This window comes from Triplophysa rosa, linkage group LG10 (genome assembly GCF_024868665.1).
Source record: "Triplophysa rosa linkage group LG10, Trosa_1v2, whole genome shotgun sequence".
Taxonomy (NCBI): domain Eukaryota; kingdom Metazoa; phylum Chordata; class Actinopteri; order Cypriniformes; family Nemacheilidae; genus Triplophysa; species Triplophysa rosa.
This window is the reverse complement of record NC_079899.1, coordinates 15,386,046-15,405,854: the sequence shown is the minus strand read 5'-3', so window position 1 is coordinate 15,405,854 and position 19,809 is coordinate 15,386,046. Positions and strand designations below refer to the sequence as shown.

The window sequence follows — 19,809 nt, the reverse complement described above, 5'->3', positions numbered from 1 at the left end:
ACCTGGCTGCCTTAAAATTTTCACTTAATTCAACTTAAAAATATTAGTTAACATAACAATTTTGCATCAAATTTATTCATGTAATAACTAATATTTTTACGTTGAATTAGAGCAAAATTTGAAGGCAGCCTGGTAGCTTCATTTTTTAAGTTGAAACAACAAATCAGTTTTGACAGTGTAGGACATTTTGTTACACCAGCATTTTCTGCTGCACTGCTTCGTGTCGGCACGTTCAGACACACAGTCCCACTAAAACATCCAACTTCCTGTCCTTACTTTTCTATTTCTCCAAAAGCGGTGAGAGAAAGAAGAAAATGACATGACTGCAAGGGCAACAAAAAACTGAACATTACAGGCTGGTTTTCACTTTTATGGAAAAATCTAAAAAAAGCTGCTCCAAGCTTCAAGTTGCCACAATAGTTAGTATTTTGTGGCTTGTCAGTTTCTGCCAGAACAGCACAAGTTCAGAAGAGGCCAAACACATGATGGTCTCTCTCTTATTTATCTCAATTCAGTGTGTTTGTTTTTTGTATTATCAGACCATGATAAAAACATGCATAAGTGAACATATATTTAATAGAGGTTATGCCCGTTAATAGATTTCAAATGCGTACACAAATTGAACAATTGCAATGATCTGAATGGATGTGTTTGTGCGATGGGTGTAGAACATTTGGTCGCAAGGTTTATTGTTGAACTCATTGAGGGTGTGGCCAAAGTATTTTTAAAGTTTCTCTGTCATATTTTATGCGGCTTACTCGCTGCCTCACCTTGCAGTGATCACAGATAGTTTTTCCTTTGTTTGTACCTCCTCAAAGCTACATTGTGCTCCCTCTCTGTTGTTGGTTCTAATTTCTGGGGTTGAGGGTTTGGTAAGGGGATGTTTATAGAGAATAAAGAGCTTCGGGCTGCCCCGCCAAACTGATGTCAAGTGCAGGGAAAAGTATTTTTTCCCCTTTTCTCTCGGAGAACAAAATGTTCAGGCGGCAGAAGGATCACTCAGCGTGGCTTGGACTAATGATATGCTGCATGATTGCATGCGTGGAACTCTAGAGGAAAAAGGAAATCGTGTCTGTGAGATAGAATAAGCTAGGAAATTCAAGAGAGGGAGGTATTTCATTTCAGGTAGTTAAGTGTGCCATCAGAATCTGTGATATTTCTCTTTATGTGTCTGGTTTTCATTTATTTTCCTTCATTTTAGTGCTTTCAAGAGAAAGCAGAGAACTGTACTGGTTATTGTACAAATGAAATGGAACTTGTCATGTAGAATCTAATTTCGGGGTCTATCCTGAGCTCTGATGACATTACACATGGAGGAACAAGAGGAATATTAAATGTTTGCTCACTGTAGCTACATTTATCACTGTTGCTGGTTGCTAGTACATTCCAACAATATTCCATCTTGAAAATGTTTAATCTCTCTATTAGGTTATTATAAATATGCTTGTAAGTGGAATGCTGTAGTATTTGTGCCAAAGTGTCCACGTTTTGTGTGGGCCTAACACAAAGAAAATATGTTATTCTATATGTTAACTGTCAATATATTAAATCATTTAATGTGTATTTGTAGACATATATAGAACAATACATTGTTAATATACTGTATTATAATATCACAGCATATTAAATAATACATATTGCTGCTTGTAATATATAGTTGTATATTTTCATAAAAATATAAGCACTTGGTTCCAATATATGGAAATGTATAAGGGTCATTCCGTGTCAAATCAAACAAATATTTGATATTTCCCCGGCTTAAATTTTTTAGTTTTTTTTTTGTATTTTTACAGAAGCAAGACCAACATCTGGAGTGAATTAAAAAAAAAGAAATGCCACCGAAGAATATTAATTAAATGATCAATTAATTTGTAGAGGGAGGTAAAAATGACAATTTCACTCTAAATTTGGAGCCGTATTAGAGGGGGGGAAAATAAAATGAGAAATATATCAGCAGCATCATTTTATTTTTACACAGAGATCAACATATTTCTTAGTAAATCTGTTCATTTTAGCAATCCATGATGCATTTCATGGCAAAAATGTAGAAAGGGCATTTTTTGTGTTCTTTTTACAAAATTTGTGTAATTCACGTGTGCTTATCTCACGTATGCAGTAGAAAGAGAAGCACAAGACACAATCTGTGTCTCCAAGTGGTTTACAAAGCGTCATATTTTCCTTCACAATCGCCGTTAAAACACAGCAAACTTGAAGCGTGACTGCAGGCGAGTCACCCCGAAACTCATTACAAAGGCAGCACAAATGTTTTTAAATGCCAATGTTAATTTATCCGCTAACGTGATATGCAACAAAGTATAAGCCAAAAGAAACCAGCGCTGTTCCGATCAGAGAAGCGATGAAGTGAGTCGTACTGTATATTAAAAGATCGAATGACATGCTAAAAAAACAAGTATGTGATTTGCATGATTGAAGAAATGTAATACAGTTTATGTAATATGTCTTTTTGAAAGATTTTTCTCATTCATTACTGTCTCAAGCAAAGACAGCGCAGCTTCAAAGAGACACGAGCCAATAGTGCTTGAGCGTGAGCTCTGTCAGAGCGTTTCATTGGTTGAATGTACTGAATGAACACGCCCTTCACTGAACGAACGAGTCAATTGAGTCAAAATGAACTGAATGAACTGCTACATGTCGTTCATGGTCTAATATTCTCTGTGTTACAACAATGCATATCCAGTAGTTACTCAACTTTTCTGAAAAATAAAGGTAATGACCTGGTTTCATTTAAATAAAGTAAATTATGTCGAAACAGTTAAATCTTTGTATGGAACATTTAATTACACCAATTAAATGAGTTAATCCAGATAGATTTTAGTAGACTAATATAATGTAGATTTTGTCAACTAAAAATAGACTAAAACTATGATAAATTGGGATGACTAAAACTAAATTGCATTTTAGTCAAAAGACTATGACTAAAATTAAAACAAAATTTGCTGTCAAAATTGACACTGATCTTAATTCTAATTTCAGTTAAGCCTTAAAATGTTAAAATTCTTTATCAAGTTGTATGTGCAACCAAAATAAGTTAATGAAATTGTTAATATTTTGAAAATAAATGTTATTTGAATTTCAGTTTCATTTTTGAATTTTGTTCAAAATATCGAGATGTGTATCGTATCGTGAAACCAGCATCAAGATATGTACCGAATCGTGAGCTGAGTGTATCGTTACACCCCTAATTACTATTCATCGGTGGCATTTAATATTTTGGTTTTTATCACTACTGATGTTGGTCTTGCTTCTGTAAAAATAGGAAAAAAATAAAAAATTGAGCCGGGGACCTCTGGTTGAGTTGACACGGAATGACCCATAATATATTGCATTATACAGTATTTTCCAGTATATTCCTGTGTATTTTTCCCCCACATTTAAATGTTCTAAAGAAACAGCAATGAGTCAACACACAACTGTGTTAAATATTATCTGCTAAATAAATCACTTCACTGCAGAAGAGCAAGAGTAGACTGATACTGTTAAACTTTGTTTGCACATATGGTTGTGTCTTTGGCAATGTTTGCTCTAAATCTTTGACATAGACACATACCCGTTTGCTCTTACATGCATGAAAATCATTTGTGCATATAGTCCTGAGGCCCTTACTAGTGTGATTATGAATTTCATGTCTCATGGAAATATGCATTAAATGTGCTGGCCCTTTTTCCCACTTACTAGTACATTTACTGAATGACTTGTTTCCTTTCTGAACCCAGAAGTACTCTGCTGGTGCCTCACACACCATAAAATTATGGGATTTAGAAAGTATTATGACAGAATTCCCGCAATCCACATACAGCAACTCATTACTTGGGCCCGTCTCCTTGTTGGTGGGCCTGCCAGTCTAAAAATTGACCAAGTTGTGTAAAATGCTCGATTACATTTGGACCTGCTGCCACTGCATCTGCATTTAGTGTAGTTAATGGGATTTTTAATAAGACCTTGGGGTTTGTACCAAACAAAACTAGAAAAATTACAATAGTTTTTTGTATTCAGTTGAAAACTGCTTCTAATACATTTGACATAAAACCTTGTATGCTTTATTCGAACCGTGCCTGAGATTTTGAAAAGTGCTTTTAAGTAATGGTAGCAACATAGTGCCTGATATCATTGTATTTATAATTAAAAATGGCTAAACAAGTAAGAGTTTTATTTTTAAGTAGCAGTGTCCTGTGGACTACTTATAGTTTGTGTTGCTGTAGCCAGAACTGTCCTTGGCCTGTACGCCATTCTAAATTTTATTCAGTGTCCTGAGGATGTGATTAGGGATGGTTGTCGCTACGAATGTTGCCATGGTGACAGACACGTGAACAGAGGCTAGGGTCAGCAAGTTGTGCTGATGTGGTAGTACATCAGTTGATGTCCTTTCTACTATGCTTTAATTTTTTCACATTCTAAGGTCTTTTGCTTATCGGCCTTATACTATGTTGACCTGTTATTGAGGGCTTTGCTACACAACAAAATATTTCCAAAGTCACAAAGATTCTTGGTAACAGATTCTTGAATTTGCTTTAGTGTTTTTGAGTGTTAAACACCACCTAGTTTTCCTAGTTAAAATATGAAGTTGATATTAAATCTTAAAGCAACAGTTTGACAGTCACAGACTGTTTTATTTATCATAATCCATTGCCCTATATTCTTCCAGGATGTAATCTTTATCTTTCTTTGTTTTTGTCTTGCAGGTCAAAACTCACTTGGATCACCAGTGAAAGTGGAGACAAAGGGAGAATTGTACATACAGGGACCCGAACTTCAAGCCTGTTTTTCATTGTTTCTCTTTAGAATCCCCAAATTACTTGGAAATACCACCATACAAATGTGTACCACTCCATCAAACAACCATAAAGACCTCACAGTAGATTAGTATCAGATATAAAAATGACAGAAACAACAAATCGCCACCTAAAACACAAATTGCAGAGCTTTGGGCGACGTCTGGATGAGCTTGAGGAGGCCAAAAGCAAATTGCAGAAAGCTGAAGATGAACTTCTTGACATTCAGGACAAAATCATTCAGGCTGAGGGGAGTAATTCCTCACTTCTCTCTGATGTGGAGGCAATGCGGAAGAGACTGCTCAAAATTGAAGGCAAAGATGAGGAAGTGAGGAAAGCTGAAGATCTCTGCCGTGACGTTAGGGAAAAACTAGATCAGGCGGAGAAACTAACCAAGGAGCTTAAGGTGGAGATTGAGCGACTTCAGCGCCGAATGTCTGAAGTTGAGAAACTTGAAGAGGCGTTTGGTAAAAGCAAGTCAGACTGTACCCAGTTGTGCCTTAGTCTTAACGAGGAGAAAAACTTGACCAAAAAGCTCTCCTCGGAGCTCGAGTCCTTGAAGGCTCGCGTAAAGGAAATTGATTCTTCTGAAGCTCGACTGGACAGGGCTGAAAAATCTCTTACCGCAGAAATGGAGAAACTAAAGAGTCTCACTCAGACATTTGTCAGTGAACGCAAAAGACTTGTGGAAAGGCAGAGAGAGGATGAGAAAATCATTCTTAAACTGAATGAGAAACTTGAGCTTCAGAAAAATAAACTAGGCACAGCAGATCACGGCCAATTTGATTCCAAAGACCTTCGAATTGAAGATGAGTTCTCAACAGGACTTACCTGCAAACTCGCTAGGAAGAAGAGTTTAGAATACTTAAAGCATTCTGATGACTCAGATTTGAGGAATAAGTCAGAGAATGAGAAAAATAGCTTAGAGGGGCAGGAAGATAATAAAGTTAAGGATCTCAGCCAAGAAGTGGAAAGGCTTAAGAATCGTTTGAAACAGTTGGAATTAGTGGAGGAGGATTTGAAGAACATGGAATCCAAGAATGTTGAGCTGATAGAAAAGTACCAGCAGGAAAGGAGTCAGAATCAAACACTCCATGACCAGGTTGAGCAGATGAAAATGCAGCTTGCTGGTTACAGTAATGGTAATGGGAACACACAAATTACCAGCACCACAAAGGTCCTGGAAAATGGTAAGGCTGAAAATGAGGAAATCAACGTACGAAGAGGCATCCGACAGGAAAAGCCGAAATTATTGAACAGGAGTCCTGCTGCTGAACCAGTCAAGTACAAAAGCAGAGATGCATCTCCTCAGCAGAGAAAAGAAACCAAGCTGAGGAATAAAGACCATTGTCACACCCCAGAGAGCTCCCCAAAGACTGTACGAAGGGCTGCTAGTCCAGCACATAATGTCAGGAAAGCTTTGAGGACTGGTGCTTCCGGTTCTCCTTCTGACAATGGGACAAAAGATGCAAAGAAAGATGAAAAACTTGGAAATGCTACACAGTCATCTTTGAACACACTCAGCGAGAGCAAGAAAGTCTCAGTCCTTAGTCGCTATCCTCCAGCTGCTAATGACCAAAAGTCTTGGAAGCCCACAGCCAAGCAAAATGACAGTGAAAGCAAAAAGAGCCAAACTGAGAAATTTTCCAGGTACCCTGGAAGTGATAGTGAATCCAGCAGTTCTGATGCGGCCCATTTAATATCAGCCAGGGCTTCAAGCATTGTGTCACCTGACAAAGGATTAACTGATCAAGAGAGTTTAGATAACTCACAGGATCTTTCTGGCATGTTGAGTCTGTCCAAGGCAAATGGATCGTATGCCTACAGATCCCATGTATATTCATCTGTTCTGAGTGATCATGGTTCAGATGGTCACTCCTCAGCTTCAGAAACCGAATCCACTGGCTCTAGGAGATCAGTAGGTGAGCAAAGTGACACTATAACGTCAAGTACAAGTGTAAGAACATCATCAGTTTACCCTAGATACTCACGTCGGCAAGATTCTCGCTCAGATGGCACCTCAAAGGGCTCCTTCAATGAGGACCAACCCAAGCCTCATTCGGCAGAAGGGGAAACTCAGGAGACTATGCAGACCACTCCAGGTATTGAAATCAGGAGGGTCTGCAGCCCGCGTGAAGCTCTCCGTTCAAAAGCTATTATCAAGCAAGCCATTGTTGAGATTGATAGAAAGGAAATTATGTCAGGGGGAGTCTCAGAGCCTTCGACTACCAGTGGGAAACCCAAAATCTCTGCAAAGCCAGCGGTGTCCAACAAGATGACCAGCAGTATTACCTTCTACCCCAATGACCCCAGCTCCTCTCGAACAAGCAGTCGGAGCAGCAGCTTATCAAGCGAGCCCCCCTCCAAAGAAAGGCACACGTCCACCAGTAATATCGTCATTAGCCCCAGCAGTGAGCACAGGGGAAGCTTTTCTGTACCTTACGAGATTTCCATTCCTAAGAGCGAGATCACTCTGCGTCCAAGTGATAGTGATGCAAACTTCTCTGAACCTCCCAGTTTTATGGAAACTGCTCCTGTGGAGGCAACTCTCTTGGCTCAAAGCAGCTTCAGCCTCCAGTCTTCCAATACTTCGAACTTCAACAACGATGAGTCTGGGTTTGAGAGCAGCACAAACTTGAGAGGCCAGAGTCAAAACCACCTCTCATATGATGACGGTTTTCCAGACATGAGAAATGTCACTGTCAGGAGCACTTGGAGGAGTCGTGGGGCAGCTTCTGTGGATGAATCTGGTCTAGCACTAAGGCAAGATGGCTCAGAGGATGATGGCGAGTCTACTACCATGTGGAGAGCATATCGGGCAACCACAGTGTTGGACACTCCATCAAACTCCAACATTCATTCTAACTGTGGAGTTAAACCAAGCCCAGCAGAGGTATATATGCGTAGGATCAGCAATGTTGTGGCGTCTGTCCCTGAGCCGGGACGAAGGAACAAAAAGACTTCTTCTCCAGAGAGGGCTATTGCACATGAGCCTGTCAATGCTCAGCAACTTCAACCAAGAGGCCGTAAACCCATGGTGAGTCATTGCTTTTTAGACCATTATGACTAAAAAGATTTTTAATTGCATGCATTAGAGTTTGCTTACCCTTTTGAAAGGGACAGTTCACCCAAAAATAAAAATTCTCCCATCATTTACTGTATTAATCTATATAAATGTCTTTGTTCTGATGAACGCAGAGAAAGATATTTGGAAGAATGCTTGTAACCAAACAGTTCTTGGCCACCATTGACTACCATAGTAGGAAAAATGACAATGGTAGTCAAAAGTGCCTCAGAACTCTTTGCTTTCCTACATTTTTCAAAATATATGTTGTGGTGTTATTTATTAAAGTTTTACTTAATTAATATTACATATAGGAATTTATAGTCTGTTTAATATTTGAACTGTGTTTCTCTCTCCCTTATCTTAAATGTGTGCTTTAAATATTATGCTTATAGCCAATATGTTTTATGTACAGCTGCTTTGTAACAATGAAAATTGTAAAAAGCGCTATATAAATTAAGTTGACTTGACTTTGTCAACAGAACAAGGAAATTTACAATATTTTTTTCCTACTATGGTAGTCAATGGTGGCCAAGAACTGTTTTATTACAAGCATTCTTCCAAATATGTTTCTCTGTGTTCATCAGAACAAAGACATTTATACAAATTTGGAACAACTTGAAGGAGTAAATGAAGACAGAATTTTCATTTTTGGGTGAACTGTGCCTTTAAAATGTTGTATTGAAGTGTGGTCAGTTTAAAATCAATGAAATCAAACAGCAAACAAGAGCATAAACTATCATACTAAAACAAATTGAAATGAGCAAATCATCTGATCATTTGCATCCAGTTGTGACTGTACTGATTATCATACCACCTGTTTATAATCACCATAGAACAGCAGAAGTCATGCTCACATATTTTGTGCCACCATCATGATTAATATTTCTTAGTCATGGTATTCAGCACATTTGTTCCTTGGGGTTTTGTTTGATTTAGAAGTTGTGCAACTGCATGTGAAGAGGACAGATATTTTATAAGCATGAAGTATTTTTAGATCTTTAGATCCCATCTGAAAGAGGAAAAAATATGTCCTTGAGGTTTTTGTCCTTGCTCTCCTTTCTGTTTTTCTTGTAACAGAATCCTTGCTGGAAACAGTGTTTTCCAGTTCCAGTGGTTTATGCCGTTTTTTAATAATTGGCCATTTGAACATATTGTACGTACATGCAGTATAAAGTGTGTAGAACGTTACACTCTTAGAGACAAACAGAATATTAAAAAGTGTTTAAAGAGATAGTTAACCCAGAAAGGACAATTCTGTCATAATTTACTCACCCTCATGTCATTGTGTTTCTGCAGAACACAAAAGAATGAATGTTGTTGACTGAAAAACGGCGGTACCCATTGACTTCTATTGCATGGACACAAAACCAATGCAAGTCAATGGGTACCGCCGTTGTTCGGTTACAACATTCTTCAAAATATATTTTTCTACAGAAGAAAGAAAGTCGTACAGGTTTGAAATGACAAGAGTGCAAATTTTCATTTCTGAGTGAACTATTCCGGTTAGATAAGATCTTGCCACGCATCACTGGATGAAAACCTACTGTTGTTAAAATGTGACTTAGATCTGTATTGATATTGGATAATACAGTATTTCACACCTAATAACTTGGTTTCAGTATTGAAGTTTTATATCTTTTTCATATTTTTAGTAATATAGATATAACTATAATTAAATAAAAGAGAGTTAAAGGTGCCTTTTAGGAATTTTTTTTACATTTAATTTGATGAACAATAAAGCTGATGTTTTCTACCACTAGTGTTACAGTAAAACATAAATAAAGGGTGTTTGGAAGCTAATGACCTATAGGTCAGAGGCCACGGCTTTGTTTTTAGCAGAGCTGTTATTCAGGTCAACTGCCAGTTTTTGCCTCGACAGCTAAACCAATTTTCAGGCTGGCGTCACTTTGCCAGTCAAAACAAAGCAAGCAGGCCCCTTTTTACTTTTACTTTTTGCTTACAGACTATACAAGAGAATAGGGCTCATCTTATCAGAGTGGCAATTAGTATCACCCTCTCATTAAACATCACAAACATCCCCGCCCCCATATTTATCCACAAAGACTCACAATTAAATCACAGACAAGCCCCTCAAACACGGCCCCTTCCCGACACATGAGCTCATAAACTCTCTTCTCGGCTTTCTCACGTTCTATTTCATGCAGTGTTTGTTGTCTTTGTCCGTTGCACTGATGGATAGCAAATGCCTCTTCATTTATCTGCGAGCGTCTTGAGATGTATGCACAAGTCAATTTTAGAACAGAGGTCAGATCATTTGTCTTGCTCTCTTCTCTCTATCAGTCACTGAATGCCCGTTTTCTCTGTGCTACAAATGGTTCCTCGTGCTGTCATTGCAGCTGTAAGTTAATACACAGTTATTGTAAGCACACAATCCTTCTCTCTCATTTCTCTTTGTCCGGGATTCACTATCATTAATCTTTTATCTCTTTCAGCTTTAAAGTCTCTTCTAATCTGTAGAGGTAAATTCAGTTTCTATTCCAAGTCAAAATGGGTTAAAAAATGGAAAACAGATTGGTCCATGGAGTAAATACAAAGTACATACTCAGACTTCAACAAGTGATTGAAAGCAATCTTCATCTGTGCCCACTCAGTCTGGAGTCTATTAGAAAGGATTTCTGTAATCAGACTTGGTCAGGCATGCATTGAACTTTACCTTCAAGACAAATAGTTCTCTTTTTTCCCTGAAGTTGGAGTAATCTTTTTAATAAATACCTCAGGGTTATCACTATGATTGTAACGCATCAGCGTTTAAACGTCTGCGATTTTTCAACTAATAGCAGCAACATAAAATCACCTTGGCCTAAAAAAAATAATAATTCACCAAGTATCTATTGCAATTGACAACAGAAAAAAGTGCCTGCTACATTATGTGAATTTTTAACTCTAAGAATGCAACCAAAAAAAAGAAGAGACATGCTGATTTATTGTTAAAATAAACATGTAGATAATTCTTTCCTCAGAATGCTAAACAAAGAACCCCCAAAATGGAGAATTTTGGCCTGTTTGGTGCCATTACAAATTGCTTTGTAAAACTCATCAGACCTCAGCTAGTAAAAACAGATCTGTTAAATGAATCTGACTCACAGCGGCGGTTGCAGGATTGAATTGTTGATTCATTCTTATTCATTCTCATATTATCTCTTATCTCATTCTCTTATTTATTCATGTCACACAGTTTCCTTGTTTATGTGCTTGACCGTGAGTGTCTTTATTTTCACCCTGCGTCTTATACAGTATAAGATCAATATCACAGTGATTGGAAGGGGATCGGAGTTGTTCGTCGATGCTGCGGTGACTTTGTGCTGATGAATGAGGTTTTATCTCTTTCGTCATTAATGAAGGTGTGTGAAGCACAGATCAAGGTCATCTGTGTATTCTTAGTGTTTCTGACACTAAGCTTATGTTCAAGTCAAGTCAAGTCAAGTATATAAGGTGAAGCCATTAATACTGCAGTGAAAAGTAAGACTAAATAATCCTGCCCGGCCAGATGTCGTGTCGTGTTTTGTATAGCTGTTTATCCTACATAAATTTTGATCATAGATTAATTTTGTGTTTTTTGTTTAGCCGCTTAATTAATTAGAAACTAATATCCATGTCTGTGATGAGTTTCAATCACATTTCATTTCATGTTTTTTTCCTCCGAGTGCAGGACTGTGGGGAATAGATGACTGTTAAGAAAAGATGGCACTTTGATGGCACCGTTAGAAATGTGTCTGAACAACGTGGCCTCATAAATTTTAAGGCGAATTTGCATTTGTTTTTCATTCTGTTCCTTTACTTTGGGTTTGCTATACTGTCTGCTGGTACTTTTGTGTGAAGTCATGGACCAAACGAAAAGGACCTAAAGGAATAGTTCTCTCAGACATAAAAATATAATTTACTCACCCTGACCTCATCCCAAATTTATCAGTTTTTTTTCAGTTGAACACAGGAGTTATCGGCAAGATAAGTTCAAATTTGGCGGCACATTTATGATATTGTATCTCTTTTAGGATAGATGTTGGCCTATGCGCTTTTTGGGGCTTTAAAAACCTGAACCCCGTTCAATGGCATTACAAAGCTAGAAAGAGATTTTTGTTTTGTTGAAAGTTAAAATCATGTTTCCCTCTTGGTACTGAATTCATAGTTTGATCTGTTACTGTGGTCAAGACTCATTAGCCATTGCAGCGCAATCGCTCCAAATGTTCACATAATGCGGTTTGAGCTTCCTGAAAGAAAGAACTTACATGAAACCCGTTCTGCACATTAAGATTGTGCTTGGGTCGTTTCCGCCCGTTTGCCCCTTCCTGAATGACACAGGAAGTTGCAAGGTTGCGCCTGCCCATTTGGCAGCCCATGCATCGTAACCGGTTTCCTGTACACCCACCTCTCGTATCCCAGCAGGCCTCAAGCCCTATTATGGACAATTAGCATCTGTCTGCTGTGTTCGAAATTCCACAGCAGTGTGTGGCATATCCTGCTGCCTCATTTGGGAACTTTATATAACTGACGTCATAAACCATGGTTTGGTTGGCTGTGTAAAGTCTCCACATTCATGGTAAAGCAAAGAGACAATAGTTGTTCTATATTAGGCCTCGCTATGTGGTCTGACCAATAGCTCTCCATCTATGAACCTATGGGTAAAAGTTGGGTCTATACAGGTCTGATTTTCTAGAACTTTATTAGTCTTATGATGGCATTTTTTTAACCACGTTAAACGGTTATGTTCATTTAGGTTAGTCGAATCCAATACATTTAAGTTAAGGCTGTCAAACGATTAATCGTGATATAAATTTGTTTTTAACAATATAAAAGTTTGTTTACATAATGTATTTTTATGTACTGTGCATATTAATTTTATATTTATTAACACAAAAACATACACATACATATGTATATATATATATATATTTAGGAAATATTTAGATTTATATTTACCAATAATTTAAATTATATATAAACGTTTATTAATTTTTGTATTATATATTTTTCTTAAATGTATGCGTGTGTTTATACATACAAAATATGTGCACAGTACACAGACATATATTATGTAAACACAAACTTTTATAATTGATGCGATTAATCGCAGTGTGACAGCCCTTATTTAAATGCATTTGTTGTCAGAACGATTCTTGCTGTTACATGCAAAATAAAAATATACAGAATTAGCAGAGTTATATTAGTTATATTTCAATTGAATTCTAATTTATTTATATGGGACTTATGTACGCCGTTTCATTGATTCAAAGCGGCAAAGAAATCACAAAAAATATGAATAAGTATTGCTTACATTTGCGATAGAATACATGGCATTGCTATTTTGAAATGGTATGTATTGTGAAATTTGCTACACAAATTCATTTGAAATTATTGCGAAATTTGTTGTCCCATAGAAAGATTGTAAACTACAAAAACAGTATAAACTTTCTCTTAGACTATGGGATGTTTATTCAATTAATGATAGATAACTGCTATCATATTCAACCAGTGATGCCTTTCCAGCTTGTAGGCCTACGGAAATTATAGAAGAACAAGACTGTAACATGCATAGAAACTGTGCAGTAGTAAAAAGACTTAAAGACTTGACATTTCATGTCAACAACCTTTTATCCCAAGTTCTAGTAAATTCCGTTCCTGGTAATAAGCGTAATCACATTTGTTGTATTTTTGTTTTTTTCTCTGCATCTAGTCTGTAGATGATAGAGAAGCTGATCAGTCTTCATGCAGGAGGCAGCCCTCAGGTGATGTGGACTCGTACGATAGGCCTGGAAGTCGTGAAGCGTGGACCAGCAGGGGCCGCCCAGCTGATGGAAGCCGACCGTGGTCGAACCGCCATCTAGACAACTGACACAGATTACCAATTCACAGAGGTGTGTATATCCTGTTCCTTACGTAACTTAAACCTAAATATAATCTAATGCCTCAGAGGATTCTGTGTTAATTTAAGCAAGATAAAACCTAATTACTTTCATACTAATGACGTGTTTTATTACGTCAGTTCTTCCATCTCAGAATGAGCTCCTGAGCAGAAGGAAGGAAGCTCAGCTCATCTCTTCCGACAGCCATCAGTTACATCACTTCTAAAAGACTCGCCAGTTCTGATGTTTTCCAGCAGACCGAAATGACCCCGGGAACCTCAGATTACCCATTTACACCAGCCACACCTGTATGAATCCACCATTCTCCTGCTGTTATGTTTCTACAGCATCCAATCCTCTTCTGCTTTCCATGGTGTATTAAAGTCGTCATATGTGACAAGGGAGAGGCGCATAGACATGTGACAACAGGAGAATCGGGGGTTTTGGGGCACTCTTGACATTTGATATAATTTGGAAAACCCACACACCTCTAGTGCAACAGGTTGATCGAAACTTGATTTTTTTGTGTGTTATTATCACAAGGAGCAAGTTACAACTCATTGGTTTTCATCTAGTTTGACAATCTCACACGTTTTGTTGATTTTCTTTCCTTCGCCGCATGGTGTTTGTTAAATCAGGATTTGATTCGGATTATTGCACAAAACTTATTGATTATCCAGTCAATCGCATCACATTTACACCGGTGTACACATGATTTTGCAATACGGCGCATTGCCAAGCACATTGTTTCATGCTGAGAACTAGAGTCAAACCACATGCTACAGTAGGAGTACATGCCAAGACTGCAAGTCTTCAGTAGATTTTCATACATGATACTCAATCTCTCCATCCTTCGAACATCTGGTGTTTTTCCACACATAGCCAAATTTATTTTATCCAGTTTGTAATTTGCTCCTTGTATCCGATCATCAAGTCAGGTCTCTCGTTTCTTCTGTTATTGTTATTCTTTTATTTTCTCTTTAACTGAACTTGATGGTCCCCACCATACGGCCACCATATCCCTGACAAACATTTAAAGCGAAAGCTGGAAAATGCATCTGCACGTTCATGTCTCGGTAGCTCAGACGGGAGACTGGTTTTGTATTTCAAACCACTGGAGAGGAATAATCCAGGACTCATCTTGTAGGTCCGTGGCGTGACCTTGCGCAGAACATCTGGAACGTCAAACCGGGATTAACCCAAATGCTGGACATTTACGGAGGATTTTCAGAGCAGCCACTCTGTGACTCAACTTGCAAACTTTGCACAGAAAGACATTGATCCAAACTCTCGTGTGCTGAGCACTCGGTTATAGGAAACCAGTGTTTGGGATTTTGATAGTCCGTGTCAGTCAGCTGTATAATGTGGTGTGAGAATCGACCCCTTGACGGGTGGTGTTTTCGTATGTTATTTCAGATGTATAGCTTGTTGAGCCTTGAGGGTGGGTAGCATGACACCACAGAAGATCCAGAATGCCTGTGCCTGGATAAACGGCCTTGTGGAAAAAAATACATCGGAATGCTCATCGCGCAGTTAGTACCTTTTAAAGTTTTTGAGTAGATATGCTGCGATTCACATGTTTTGCATTGTATCTACGAGGTAAACGTTTTTACAGCCTGGTTGAGTTTGTGAAGCTGTTGAGATGTGGCCAATGAACTCATTCAGGCTCAGGTTCCATTCGTCCTCTAACAGTCAACATCTTAGTCAACATATTTCTCTCTACTTCATGCTTGAAGCCGGTGGTGATAACAAAGGGTCCATAATCCCTCAGTCCGCTCAATGATCTCCATTTTCACTGGAATGTGGGATATTTTATGTTTTGTGTTAATCTGATGCTGTTTGTGTAATGTTCTAAGGGTTGATGTTCATGTGGATAGGGTCAGTCTTTTATGCTTACTGTCTTTGCAGCATCTCACTCGATTACAGCTTTAAAATAATCCACAAATCACCGTCATGGTCAGTTCTGGTTCCTGTGCTCTTTGTGTTGTCGTCTGGGTTTTATCCATCTTGTTTTGTCTGGTCGGATTCTTTAAAACAAAAATGGATATTTTTTTGTTTACCTTTTATTTTATTTAAGTCATTCTAATGAATTTGTAATTGCACTTAAATCATTAAAACAGTCTTATTAGTAAAACGAAAACTAGGTCCTTGTGAAAATGGGTCATTTCTGGTTAAAAAACAACACAGTACATACGAGAAAGTTCTTGGAAGCTTCTGTCAGCTTGGCTTTGAATAGCAAGAAAGTCTTCTCATATCAGTTAAATCATATTTTCCATTCAACTTCAAACATACTCCAATGGCTTAACCAAGTTGGCCATGTAGCACTTGATTTTTTTTATACTGTTGTTCAATTTGACCTGGGGCGGCAGTTTGGCTTTGTACTTCACAGATTTGGCCTTTGTTCTACACAAAGTATAGCTCTCCAAATGCATATCCCAGACTTCACTTCTGCTTCCTGTTAGGGGGTCTTGGGCTGAAGCGGTCATGCCGTATCTCCCGTGCCCCTGCCTTCCCAGAATACCCTAGGGCTCTGGGCTCCTGAAATCCAAACTGCCGGCCTTTAAAGCCATTTTATTGGCTGGCTAAAGTAGCAGCAGGACTGATATAGGGCCCACAGGTTTGTTCTAGGTCAGAGGTTACCTTTGCATTCGATGGAGTTCCCCTCATCCCAGTCTGGGGCCTTAAAACTAGCGAACTATGAAAGTGGGACTTGCAATAAAGCATGATCTTTTGAAATGAGGAAAAAGGAAGGGAAGTAGGTCACTGGCCAATGTGTGGGCTGCAGCCTGTTGGCATGGTGTCCATGTGTGGTACCAAGAAGAGCCAAGAAGGTCGGCCAGAGGAAAGGTCTTCCAAATTCCGTAATAAATGTTTGGTGTTATGAATAGGAAATCCTCCTCTAATAAATTTCAAAAGGGCTGCACTCAAAGCTGGCCAACATACTCACATTAGTGTAAAACTGCAACATAACTCAGGTGATCTGTGTGAAGATATAGTGCAAGTTGGAAAAGTTTTGCAAATTCCAGTATCTTCCCATCCCGACCCCCTGGCCAGGCCAAGGTGTCTCAGCTGCTCCATGGGTTCAGCACCAGACCACAGCTGTCAGAAACCGTAGGCTTTATGAGCTTACAAGACAACTCTAGAGAAAGGTTTTTGATGTCTTTTGAAAGCAATGAACTGAAACCGCAATTCTCCTGGAATCCTTCCTCCTTTCCTGACTCCATTTACTAATATGTGTCAATGTGTCGTGCACCCTCAGAAGTCATCAAACACGTGATTTTCATACCTCCACTGCTGTCCAAAGCTGTGGAGATGATCACTGTGAGGTTGGGTTACACATCTCATAAAGGGATTCCAAGAACAGAGTTCACGGCCAGATCAGAGGTTACAAAACACAGTGCAGCCCCGACTCCAGCAAATTTTGTATATTCATCCCAAAAAGTAAACTATTTTCATTTGGAACAACATGAGGGAAAATTGTGACCGAATTTGTATTTTTAGGTGAACTATCACTTTAAGACAGATTCACCTAAATCATGAAAAAGCATCTTTTTACCCAAAAGTGTTTTTGTAGTTCATGCATGCATTCATATAGTGTCCCAAATTTGTTGATGATTCAAAATAGTTTTAAGCCTTATTAAATAAGTAGTAACTTTACAAATGTCAGTTCTAAGCAATAAAGTAATATTGAATGTACATAGGAGAAATCTGGAAGATTTTGCTGTGTAATGGCCACGGCGTGAGCTGCCATTGGTCCCAAAGGGTCTCGGCTATATATCACACTCCAGAATCTGCACTTAACCAGCACTTAAATTATTCTTTTGCTTTTAAACCTCTATAAATTTTGTCTTGTCTTTTTTCTCTTTTCGCTTTCCCCTCTAATTAACTGAATGTACAGCCATCTAAGATGTGTATATATGTACGTGTGTTTTTGCACTGGTTAAAGCTGAATTACAGAGAAAGTTAACTTGCGGTTATTTTCGAGCCGACTGTGCGTGGGGAGATGGACTGTCCAGTTCATTTGTATAGACTGCAAAGTATTTTGTCATTTAATTTGAATCAATCTCTTTTTCCTCTTTTTAAAGGCCTCTGTAATGTGTTTAAGTCGACACGTGCCAAAAATCATTCCAATGTATTTTTCTAGCGTACAATAAAACGAACCGCTTTACAAAAGCATGAATAAAGGGTAAATATTTCTCTGTAAACTTCACTTTTTTCTGACAAAGTTTTTTTTTCTTCAAAAAACGAGATTTCAGAAACTGTAATCGGATGTTTTAATTTAAAAAAAGAATTTGTAATTTTGTAAAGTGGGCCTTTTTCTTTAACGTTTATTCTTTGCTTGTTTTTTTTTTAGATGTGTACCTTATTGGGCTCCTGGAGAGTGATTTTTTATATATTTCCATTTTGTAATGGAAAATAAGATGGATATGTTGAGCCAGGGCTTCTGTATAATGCTGATCCACTGGGATAGTTGCTCCTTAATAGCGCCTCATCTTTTATTATCCGCTCAGACTGTGGCTTACCGTTGTTCCTTACATTCATTCAGGGTTCATTCATCTCCTGTGCCGTATTAAAAGTGTTGCCAAAGAAAGATTTTCAGGCCTTAAACACACAAATACGAACACCTGAACACATTGGGCTGTAACCCACAAAGAATAAAAGTTCACTGATACTTGCTTCCACCTTCCCTTATACATAAACTCTTCACACATAAAATACAGGCCTGTATATAGTAAAAGAAGGAAGAGGTGGGGGTGTGTTTCTTTAGTAAAGCAGTGTTTGTGATCCAATCAGATGCTGGTGTAGTGGCAGATGCTCATTGTATTCTGCCTGTCAGTGTCAGCAATAACACGCAAATTTGTGTTTCACACCTTTGTACTGTAATATATGTGCATGTTTCATCTTAACATGTTTTCAGCATTTTGCATGAAGCTAGAAATCTCTAGGCTGAACTGCAGACTGTATGTATTCAAGCTAATATAATAAAGCAACTTGTTTGTAACCTTTTGTGGTTTCTGTGTGTTAATTATAATTCTGTAGTTTTTTATTTGAACAGTGCAGATGGATAAACAATAAGAGGTAATTAAAGCATTGATGGATTACTAAATCACCTTACAGAGATGCATTTTACATACGGGCAATTCCAGCGTTATGGACGTGACATTTTGCGTTATGGATGTGACATAAAAATGCTGAGAGAATGTATTTGTTTTGAATATATTGAACCATCTGTTTATATTTTTTACTAAACCCTTGTTGATAGAGTCTAAACATCAGAAAAATGTTCAACAAATTTTCAGTTTTAAAAAAGGTAAATAAACATGCGTTATGGATGTGACAAAAAAGGACATGGTTCTGGGAGACGACAAACTTTGTAGGATTTCTGTGAATTAAAATGCGCAAACCTGAAGCAATAATACCCAATGAACGGAGAAGGGATGCCTCTTTAAAATAGTTACTTTATTTTCATTTGTCCATTTATGAGGAATATGTTCCGTTATGGATGACAATCCTGAAAATGGCACTAACCTGACTATGAAAAATCATGCACTAAAAATAAAACAAATGCTTTAAAAACTTGGAGACCTCACATGCTGTTAGTATAGTAAAAAATGTTGGGTTGACATTTTCACGGAATTGCCCATCTACATTGCATCCTGTTTTTACACCTTATAAGAGCATCAAAACAGGACAAAATATCCAGTCTGAGGTTGTCATAATTAATGTATGAAAGGGTGAAATCTTAATGTATTTTTGCTCTATAAAAACATTCTAACTAAAATAACTTATGAAGAATTAAAGATCTGATGGCTTTTTATGGCATTAACCATATACAGTATTGCTGAGAATACTGAAAGATACAGAAAAATGATGATCAAGAAAAACACTAATTCAAGACATAAAAAGCTCTACAAACCTTTAAAAGCCAGAGTTCTGCTTGCAATATTTGAAATAGCTGCGAAAGCAGTAATCCTGTTCTGAGAATGAATCGCTACCTGATGGGAAATTAAGAGAACATTCACATTTTTTGACAAACAGCACAAGGGTGAAAGGTCTAGACAGAAAAGAAATGACGATCTTATCAACTATT

General features: G+C 37.9%; 1 protein-coding gene across 2 annotated transcripts in view; it reads left to right on the top strand.

Annotated features, from left to right (window-relative positions):
- luzp1 (leucine zipper protein 1) overlaps window positions 1–18,717 on the top strand; it is a 48,631-nt gene extending 29,914 nt beyond the window's left edge. For both annotated transcript variants that reach the window (XM_057343623.1, XM_057343624.1), the window contains 3 exons: window positions 4,701–7,827; window positions 13,550–13,730; window positions 13,859–18,717. In XM_057343623.1, the coding sequence (XP_057199606.1) occupies window positions 4,897–7,827; window positions 13,550–13,708 (3,090 nt within the window). In that variant the 5' untranslated portion in view covers window positions 4,701–4,896 and the 3' untranslated portion in view covers window positions 13,709–13,730; window positions 13,859–18,717. The remainder of the gene's footprint in view (window positions 1–4,700; window positions 7,828–13,549; window positions 13,731–13,858) is intronic.
- Window positions 18,718–19,809: the final 1,092 nt, after the last annotated feature.